We start from the raw sequence: 10,825 nt of genomic DNA, 5'->3' as shown, positions 1-10,825 counted from the left end.
GCCTCTGCCTGAAACCCAGCTGCACTTGGCGAGAGCGCCGCGTCGCCGCGGGTTCCGATTGGTATTCCACCTGCTGCCAAAGCCGGCGGGCTACGTGGAAGTTGACCTTGCCCTGGGGCTGGAGGCTGCGGCCACGGCGGCCGCACGCAGTCCTCCGCGATCCCATGTTCCCCTGCGCCCAGGACACGTCCGGCGGCTCTGAAGGGCCTTTCTACGCTATCACGGCGCCTCTCTATGATCCATAGACGCGTTCCTAGTGGGTGTCATGGCGGCCGGCGTCGAGTTGGCAGGAGTTGCCCAAGGAACTAGGGAAAGTCACTGAAGCAGAAGAAGAAGTGGCCTAATCTGGATGGTGGGAAGTCGTGAGAATGAGCGGAGGCCCACGGGGGTGACTGTGTCACTGGAGGCAGGCCCCTGGTAAAGTCTCAGGCCAGGCCTTTGCGTTTCTAATCAGAGCCCGGCGGTTGGGGGGAGCCCCCGAAACCGGCGTGGAGTGGGAACCATTCCCCAGTCGTGTTATCGATTCCTGAGTGTTGTGATTCGGACAGTCCTGCGGAGGCAGCGGTTCGAGGACATTTGGCAGAGTAGTCCGACGACGCTGGCTGCTTTTCTCGGAGCAGAGCGGACCTTCTCTAACCCGCAGCGATGTCGTCCTGGCTTGGGGGCCTCGGCTCCGGCTTGGGCCAGTCCCTGGGTCAGGTCGGGGGCAGCCTGGCTTCCCTCACTGGCCAGATTTCAAACTTTACGAAGGATATGCTGATGGAGGGCACGGAGGAAGTGGAAGGTAACAGCTGGGGCGATGGAGGGAGGGGTTTATTGGGACCCTGGGAGCGTCTGTTTGGTCCCCAGGTCCATCTGTCATGAGACGCAGACAGGTCTAGAGAAGCGTCACTCCGCCCTTTTTTCTTTACATTTCTCCTTTTGCCACTTAAGTGATTTTCTCTAATGAGAGACCACTAGGGTGGGGGGAAAGAGTTCTGGTGGTTCTCCTTTGAGTACCCGGGATAGCTCAGAGCAGAGTGAAACTGCCCTTACATCGCGTAGAGTTTATTTTTCTTTGGTTCATCCACACCCACCGCTTACTTTGGCCTTAACTTGGAGGCGGAACTGATTTTGATCCTCTTCCTTTATACCGACATAGTTTAAGTAATTATTTGTATTATGACACGTAGTCACATTTTTTGGGCTGGAGGGGGTTTCTTCGATTTTCGTAACTTAATAAAATATTTAGTGGCTCTTACCCTTTCTCACTTGAATATATGTTAGTGAAACATGAGTATGGTTTTGCTATTATTGTGTATTTTTGCTAATTCTGATGGCAAATTACAGCGTCTCAGCTGAGAGTGTATTTTCATGCCTAATTGCCCAGTGCCTCCCATATTGCTCAGGAGAGCAAGGAAGGTAACCCTGTTCTTCGGTCCCTTTAGCAACCTTCACTCATTTTTGAAGTCCTCATTTTGTTTTACCAATGAATAGTGACCAGGAGTTACATGGTAATCAATGATTAAGTTAATTGCTGTTTTGATTTCTTGATACTTCTTTCATCAAGTAGTATTCAGATCAAAAGAATTCTTTAATTTCAGTCTAGATCTGCCTCCAGAGAGGGTGGTCTTTTGGATGAGAGCAATTCCTTTGCTAGTTTTGTTTGTTGTAAATAAATTAGCATTCTGGTTTAATTTTGTAATACTGATTTAATGGAGTATGCGTGTTTATTTGGTTGAAATAGAGAAAGATAGTTTGATTTAGAAAGATAGTATCTATATTTAGGATTTCTGTGAGGTCTATTTAGAAGGGAAGAAGATTGGGTAGCTGCTGTTAAATGGTAGCTGGTACCATTTAACTGCTTGGGGTACCCCTGGTGGGGGGTACATCAGGTGGGACAGGTTGAGGTGGGAGTTAAAGGGATTCTTCCTGTGTTCAGAAAATGATCATGTGACATTGAGGGCTGTCAGAAGCAGAAAAGGGCTAGCTAACCTGGGAAATGCCTAGTCTCTGCTTGTTTCCTAGATAGGGGAAAACAGTTGACTATTTCTTTGACCCTAAGCCAGAACCTGCGCACTTCCCCCTCCAACTTGGATGTCCTACAGGCTTAAGGTGGAATTCATTTTGTTTTTCCTACCAAATGTGCTCCCATATTTACTTTTAATGGTTTCACCAGCTACCCGTTCTCCTAAACTTAGAAATCTTTGTTTCATTGTTTTGCCTCTTTTTTCTCCTACTTTCAATTGGTCACCAAATCTTGTTCATCTGGTGCCTGAAGTGTTTCTTATATTTGTCCTTTCCTTTATTATTCCTCCTTTAGTTCCCATCCCTGTTATCTATCCCACACACTATTTCTCTTTCATATCCTGTCACTTGTTTCTTCCTCCTTTATTCCATATTCTGTTGTGTTAACAGTTACTTTTCTAAAAACAAATGTGCTTTAAAAATCTTGACTCTGTACTTACAGGATAAAACTCAAACGTCTTAACTGGGGGGAGCCCAAAAACCTATCCTATCTGGGTTCAACCTATCTCTTTCAGTCTTATCTCTTGTTCCCTCCCCCTTCTCTCTCAATAGCCACATAGATGTACATTCATATACACAAGCATGCTTGCACCCAGGATTTCTGTAAGGGAACTTTGTGAGGTACCTACACCGTTCCAAGCCTATGCATGGAAAGCCCTTCCTTTTTACCTCCTCCTCTACCCTCCTTGGAGAAGGCAATGGCACCCCACTCCAGTACTCTTGCCTGGTAAATCCCATGGACTGAGGAGCCTGGTAGGCTGCAGTCCACGGGGTCGCTACGAGTCGGACACGACTGAGCGACTTCCCTTTCACTTTTCACTTTGATGCATTGGAGAAGGAAATGGCGACCCACTCCAGTGTTGTTGCCTGGAGAATCCCAGGGACGGGGGAGCCTGGTGGGCTGCTGTCTATGGGGTCGCACATAGTCGGACACAACTGAAGCGACTTAGCAGCAGCAGCAGCAGTCTTTATCTTGGAAAAGGAAGTAGCATCTCACTGCAGTATTCTTGTCTGGAGAATCCTCTGGACAGAGGAGCCTGGTGGGCTGCTGTCCATGGGGTCGCACATAGTCGGACACAACTGAAGCGACTTAGCATAGCATGCTGCCCTCCTTTGCCTGGAAAACAATTTTTCCTGCACGACCCTGCAGACATATCAGGTACCTGGTGAAACCGTTCTCACTCCGTGGCAGGTTGAGTCGCCTGTGTCTAATAGGACTTTGTGGCTCTCTCTCTCTGACAGCTCTCTTTTATTTGTCCTTATATTACTAGCATGTGTGGTACCTTCCTTGGTGCATAGTACATGCTCAGTAAAGATTTTGCTAAGTATTAAAAATCTGTTTTTATTGTTTTGTCTTTGTATTAAAATAGGACTTGCTTAACATCCAGTTTATTGATTTTATAAATCATTTAAAAATAGAGTCAGAATGCAGTTCATTTATTCATTCAACAAGTGTTTATTGAGTGTCTACCCTGTGCCAGCAACGAACAAGGTAACAGTTCAGAATAGCACTATTGATACAACTTGAAAATTGTCTATAGTTACAATATCAGAAAGTTGCTGTTCTACCAAGCACTATACTGATTTAGGAGCTTGGGCTTTTAAATCAGACATGGATTGAAATTCCACATCCATGGGTTACAGATTGTGGGGGTCTTCAGCAAATTATTAAATACTTAACCTTTAAAAAGCAAAGTTTTCTTATCTGTTAAAAAGAGATAATTCTACCTATCATGAAGTTGGGAGGATTAAATGAAATAATGAAGGTAACATGCCTAACCTAACACTGTGCCGAACAAATAGTAAGCATTAATAAATGATGGTTGTTATTTTTGTTTTCCCTCATTGAGGAAAACTTTTTTGGTCTGCATAACATCTCCCCTTTATCTTAAAAAGGCCATATTCTGGGGAGAGGGATATGGAGGGAGGTCTTCATGACCTTGTTTTTCTTTAATCTCTCTTTGAAACAGTTGCGGCTTCTAACAGTGACCTTCCTAAACAGATTAGATTATAATTTGTTCTCTTCTGAGTAGCAATTAGACAGTCTTGTCAGAGTTTCAAGCAATTTGTATAAACAACCATACAAGCATCCCCACCTAGTGATTTTTCAAAACAAGAAGAGCAGGTTTGTCATTATTATTTATTGGATGACACTTGTATTTTCTTTTGATTTAAACTAATTCAGAGAAGTTATTTTTATAGTATTAAAGGGCTGAAAGTAATGAAAAATATTAATACTTAGAAAAGAAATCTGACTGTGGAGGTTGATTATCTGGCAGCATCAACTGCCATTTTGGTCCTCTGGCTTTCCTTTTAAATGAAAATGTACAAAACAAGACTGAGTTCATTATCATTTTCAATAACTTGTGTCCATGTTACTCAAAATAAGGCTTCTTTTACTGCATTTTTATTCTTTGTTTAAGAAGCCACTAATTTTTTTGGTAGTTTTGGAAGCAGAAAAAGTTAGTAAGACCTTAAACCCCAGTTGCATAAGAAGTTAGAAATATGTCATTGAGAATTCCCTGGCAGTCCAGTGCTTAGGACTTGGTGCTTTCATTGCTGAGGGCCCTAATTAAATCCTTGGTTGGGGAACTAGGAACCCACTGTGCGGCCAAAAAAAAAAATTTTTTTTTTGCATCCTATTTGCATACGTTTCATCAAAAATTATACTAAGCAAACAGAGATTAATTTTCCATTACAAAATTTTAATGAACACTTCCAAAGGGTAGAGGTAGATGCTCTTGAATATAGAAAATAGGCAAAATGACTTACATGACAATAAGCATCTGTAACAGTAGAGAATAGTGATAACAATCAGGTGATGTTTGTCTTCTGAATTTGTCCTCAGATCAGCATACCATTCTGTTTAAAGCTCAGTGAAATATATTTTCCTACAGACGCCTGTTTACTTCACGTGATGTTGACCATATATTCAGTATATGCCGTTTCTTTTGTAGCAGATTTACCTAATGCTAGGAGAAAGGAAGTTGAAGCCATTCATACAATCTTAAGATCAGAGGTAAGGAAACTTAAAGATTTAGATTTTTCTTTTTTGAAACCATGAGTTATTTACACTTTATTTCAGTCCTCTCTTTTTAATGCACTTTTTCTCTTCCCCTTTATCTTAGTTTTCTTGTCTTTTTTGAAGCTCTATCTTCCTTTGATGAAGATATAATTACATGTTGCTGCACTTTTCTGTTAAATATTCCCACCTCTGCTTCTGAATAGTGGAAGAAGGAAATCTGCCAAATATAGAAACGATAGTGGCAACAATTTCAACATGTCAAGGATTTACAATGTTTTAATAGTGTGCTAAAACTGCAGTTGTACATTTAAGTGTAATGTGAAGAATGCATTTCTGTTTAATATAGTTTTTAATTCCCTAACATTAAAAAAGGTGTGATATTTGTATGCAGAGAATGTAGAATGTAAGAATAACAAATTAATTTTACCGTTTTTTTTCATTATTAGTCAGTGCCTTGTGGTAACTAGCTCTGGTCATTGTACTTAATAGGGATGACGAAAACTTGAAAAGAGTTCAAAGGTAAGCCATGAAAAAAATGAAAGGTTCTAAAATGGCATCTATTGTAAAGTACTAAAGACATCTAACCATTGAGTTGGCCAGAAAGTTTTTTAGATGTTGTGGAAAGCCCTGAATGAACTTTTGGCCAAGACAGTGTTTAGCCTTTGGATAAGAATGGTGAGGGAGCGCATAATAGTATTTCAGCAAACGAAATTCTTAGAGGACTGTGGTAAGCATGTTTCCCCTTGCTAAGCCCATAAAAAAGAAAATGGAATTTAGATATAAGAAAGTACTTTCTGACAACAAGCATCATTGAACTCTGGTCTATATTACCAAGGGTTTCCCCAATGGCCCAGCAGGTAAAGAATCCACCTGCAGTGCAGGAGACACAGGAAATGCGGATTCGATCCCTGGGTATCCCGGATACCCAGGGAGGATATTGGATCCTCCAGTATCCCTGGGAGGAGGAAATGGCAACCACGCTAGTATTCTTGCCTGAAAAACCCCACGGACAGAGGAGCCTGGTCCGCTACAGTCCACTAGGTCACAAAGAGTTGGACATGACTGAGCAACTGAGTGCACACACGTTAGATTACCAATGTAAGGTTGTAAATTTGAAAGTGGAAGGATCTCTCAAGAGGGACTACTGAAGTTTTCTGCCTCAATGTGTGTGTGTGTGTGTGTGTGTGTGTGTGTGTGCGCGCGCGCGCGCTCAGTCATGTCCAACTCTGAACCCGTGGGCTGTAGTTCGCTAGACTCCTCTGTTCATGGAGTTTTTCAGGCAAGAATACTGGAGCAGATGGGCGTTTCCTGCTTTAGGGGATCTTCCTGACCCAGGGATTGAACCTACATCTCTTGCGTCTCCTGCATTGGCAGGCGAATTCTTTACCACTGTGCCACTTGGGAAGCCCCATTCTGCCTCAGTAGAAGATACCAGTTTGGTGGCACTTAAGAGACCTTAGCTGTAATTACCTAGTTAGTAGGTGTTTTTGTGACAGATGAACTTAATAGCTTCTTTCTTTGTAAGACCAAGATAGGAAATAGTTCCCATCGTCTCTAAAGAAATCCTTGAGAGAGTACTCACTGTGGGCCTACCCAGAAAAATTAGATGGCAGAGACGTGTGTAGTGGCATTAATTAACCTAAATTTGCCAGTATATGTTTGGAGCGGGGGATGGGGGTAGTAAATGGGATTAACCTACTTAATGAATGACTGTTCTGTATTGAACTTAAGGAGGAAGATAGAAATATTCTGTCCCTCTGTTGATTTCAACTCTAGTCTCTCTCCTAGTATTGTCCTTGGACAGTAGCAGGTATGATTCTAGTGTTCACAAGTATTTATTTTTGGTATAACAAATCTCTAAGTGATAGACAACTTCCTTATTTGGTGTTTATTCAGAGTACTGTGAGCTATTCGAATACTAGAGGATAACAGACTATTGAATTTCTCAACAGTTTTATTTTCCAAGGTGATTTTGACTACACATGATTCCTGCCTTCTCTCAGCACATAAACACTTCATAAAGGTAACACCTTGTGTGACAGTAAAAAGAAGGTGAACATATGATTAAAACCAGTAGGAAATTACAATAGAAAATTATGTTTATTTAGAAAGCTTCAGTATAGACAGAGGGCAGTATGTTTTCTAGAGGAAATTAGATTTGTTTACAGGTGTTAATATTTGAGATTGATTAAATTAGTTAGGCTTCCTGAGTTGCAAGTAATAGCAACCAACCTAAGCTAATTTAACCATCTGTGCCAAGAAAAATAGTCTTCCCATTTACCATCTGAACCCAATGGACTCTTAATTTTCCTGTTAAGTTATTTTGTAAATAATTTACAGAGTAAGAATAAAGCGATAGTGAAAAATTTCATCAGAAATTTCAGTGAGCACTTACAACAATTTAAATTTTTATTCCCTATGTTTCTGCCTTTAAAAACATACATACATATGGTTTCCCAGGTAGCTCAGTGGTAAAGAAGCCTCCTGCCAATGCAGGAGCTTCAAGAGATGCAGGTTCACTCCCTGGGTGGCGAATATCCCCTGGAGGAGGAAATGGCGAACCACTCCAGTATTCCTACCAGGATAATCCCGTGAACAGAGAAGCCTGATGGGCTGTAGTCCATGGGGTTGCAAAGACTCAGACACAACTCAAGTGACTGAGCATGCATGCATATAAACTTACATATATTACCTCAAAAGAGGCAATGTTCTTTTGATGCAGATAACTGCTTCTTAACTTTTTTCGTGAACTGGACTGTTTCTTGTAAATACTGACTCCAGGTTTCAGTTACATCTCTGATAGATTTAGATCTTCTAGTTCTTTTTCCTGACTTAGGTCATTTAAACCAATACTTATGAAAACTTTGATGACTTATGATTTTGTTAAAAACATGACTGCTCCATAAGTACAAAGTGCTTTAATTGTTAAATTTATAAATACCAATTAGAGTTATCAATCCACTGAGTTTTTTCATTTTTGTCATTTGTTTCCTCCTGGTCACCTGTGTATACTTGTGTCTTCAGCATTTGTCCACATAGGGACTATATCAAGTAAATGTTCATATATACATATCATAATGAAAGAATACTGTTACATGTCCATTTAACAAAATGAGATGGATGGCTCAGGTTTTTTTCACAAAATATTGTGAGATAAAATCTTATTGAATGATTAATTTCATGAGAACACCATATTTCCTTTTTGTTCTTGGAAATACATTGTTCATTCCTCAGTTCCTGAGTTTGAGAAGTTCATGTAGGATATTGTTTTTCAAAGACTTGTCTGAGATTTTGCTTCTACAGTCATTTTCACCATAACCATTAGACTCTAGAGTGCTGTTTTCTGTCTCTCAGCATTTGTGTTCTTAGTTGTCTAATTGTGGAATATTTTCCTCAGTTTTCTTCTCTGTTGAAAAGTGAGAATTCTGATTTTCCAACTATGTTCAATGAAAGTGGAAAAAAAACCCAAAACACCCAAAACAAAAAACACTGCAAAGATAGTGTCTCCATTGCTTTTTCCTTTTTAAAAGATGACATAGTACTTGGTTATTTCACTGTTATTTTATCATTCTACTATATGATTCCATCAGTCTCCATTTTCTTGTCTTTTTTTTTTTTTAACATAGTTATAAACAATTGATGAGTAATGATTAATTCTTGTTGTTTAGTCGCTAAGTCATGTCTGACTCTTTTGCAACCCCATGGACTATAGCCTACTAGGCTCCTCTGTCCATGGGATTTCGCAGGCAAGAAAACTGGAGTGGGTTGCCATTTCCTTCTCCAGATCTTTCCGATTCAGGGATTGAACTCACATCTCCTGCATTGTAGGTGGATTCTTTACACTGAGCCACCTGGGAGCCCTGATTAATTCTTAGGATGATAAAATAGCAAAATGTTTCAAGGTACAGAAAAAAAAAGATCATTATGACCTCGTGATTATTCTTAGATTTATAAAAGTGCCCAGTGTACCCCTATGGTAATTACAAAATAAAATATTTTTGTTTGTTTTCTAAGTATATTTTTTTCTTTTCTTTTGGAAGCTACTAAGAAAGAATGTTATAAATATCAGTCCTTAGGACTGCTCAAAAAACGAAACTTAAAACTAGAATTGGTTTCAGTAGATCTTGATAATATTAGAAGGGTTAAGCACAGTGGGATAGTTAAGGATAGAAATATGAATCTTATGGATTCCAAGGGCAGAAATTTTAGCCAGTCTTTTAGGAAATGGCTTCAACCAGAACTGAACCCCATCAAGAATCTTTCTCATTTTTATTCCTCTCTCTTCCTAAGTGAACAGTGCAAAGAAATAGAGGAAAACAGTAGAATGGGAAAAACTAGAGATCGCTTCAAGAAAATTAGAGATACCAAGGGAACATTTCCTGGAAAGATGGGCACAATAAAGGACAGAAACAGTATAGACCTAACGGAAGGAGAAGATATTAAGAAGAGGTGGCAAGAATACATAAAGGAACTCTACATAAAAGATCTTAATAACCCAGATAACCACAATTGTGTAATCACTCACCTAGAGCCAGACATCCTAGAGTGTGAAGTCAAATGGGCCTTAGGAAGGATCACTACAAACAGAGCTAGTGGAGATGATGGAATTCCAGCTGAGCTATTTCACATCCTAAATCAAATGCTGTTGAAGTGCTGTACTCAATATGCCAGCAAATTTGGAAAACTCAGCAGTGGCTACAGGACTGGAAAAGTCAGTTTTCATTCCAGTTCCAAAGAAAGGCAATGCCAAAGAATACTCAAACTACCGCACAATTGCACTCATTTCACTTGCTAGCAAAGTAATGCTCAAAATTCTCCAAGCCAGGCTTCAACAGTTCGTGAACCAAGAACTTCCAGATGTTCAAGCTGGATTTAGAAAAAGCAAAGGAACCAGAGATAAAATTGCCAACATCCGTTGGATCATCGAAAAACTAAGAGAGTTCCAGAAAAACATCTACTTCTGCTTTGTTGACTACGCCAAAGCCTTTGACCATGTGGATCACAACAAACTGGAAAATTCTTCAAGAGATGGGAATACCAGCACCTTAATTGCCTCCTGAGAAATCTGTATGCAGCTCAAGAAGCAACAGTCAGAACCAGACATGGAACAATAGACTGTTTCCAAATTGGGAAAGGAGTACATCAAGGCTATATGTTGTCACCCTGCTTATTTAACTTCTATGCAGAGTACATCATGCAAAAAGCTGGGTTGGATGAAGCACAAGCTGGAATCAAGATTGTTGGGAGAAATATCAATAACCTCAGATATGCAGGTGATACCACTGTTAGGGCAGAAAACGAAGAGGAACTGAAGAGCCTCTTGATGAAAGTGAAAGAGAGTGAAAAAGTTGGCTTAAAACTCAAATTTAGAAAACTAAGATCATGGCATCCGGTCCCATCACTTCATGGCAAATAGATGGGGAAACAGTGGAAACAGTGAGAGACTTAATTTTGGGGGGCTCCAAAATCACTGCAGTTGGTGACTGCAGCCATAAAAGACGCTTGCTCCTTGGAAGAAAAACTATGACCAACCTAGACAGCATATTTTGCCAACAGAGGTCCATCTAGTCAAAGTTATGGTTTTTCCAGTAGTCATGTATGGATGTGAGAGCTGGACCATAAAGAAAGCTGAGCGCTGAAGAATTGATAACTTTTGAACTGTGGTGTTGGAGAAGACTCTTGAGAGTCCCTTGGACTGCAAGGAGATCCAACCAGTCCATCCTAAAGGAAATCAATCCTGAATATTCATTGGAAGCACTGATGCTAAAAGCTGAAACTCCAATACTTTGGTTA

General features: G+C 40.3%; 1 protein-coding gene across 3 annotated transcripts in view; it reads left to right on the top strand.

The window, feature by feature from the left end:
• Positions 1 to 244: 244 nt before the first annotated feature.
• Positions 245 to 10,825, top strand: part of TRIP11 (thyroid hormone receptor interactor 11) — a 70,105-nt gene continuing 59,524 nt past the window's right edge. Inside the window, exons 1-2 of one of the 3 annotated variants that reach the window (XM_024982104.2) lie at positions 245 to 784; positions 4,968 to 5,026. In XM_024982104.2, the coding sequence (XP_024837872.1) occupies positions 646 to 784; positions 4,968 to 5,026 (198 nt within the window). In that variant the 5' untranslated portion in view covers positions 245 to 645. Of the gene's footprint in view, positions 785 to 4,964; positions 5,027 to 10,825 lie in introns of all 3 variants that reach the window. The other 2 variants (XM_024982103.2, XM_024982106.2) reach the window with 2 other exon arrangements.

Source organism: Bos taurus, chromosome 21 (assembly GCF_002263795.3).
Source record: "Bos taurus isolate L1 Dominette 01449 registration number 42190680 breed Hereford chromosome 21, ARS-UCD2.0, whole genome shotgun sequence".
NCBI classification, from domain to species: domain Eukaryota; kingdom Metazoa; phylum Chordata; class Mammalia; order Artiodactyla; family Bovidae; genus Bos; species Bos taurus.
Note: the sequence above shows the minus strand (reverse complement) of the source record. Positions and strands in the feature narration are given on the sequence as shown.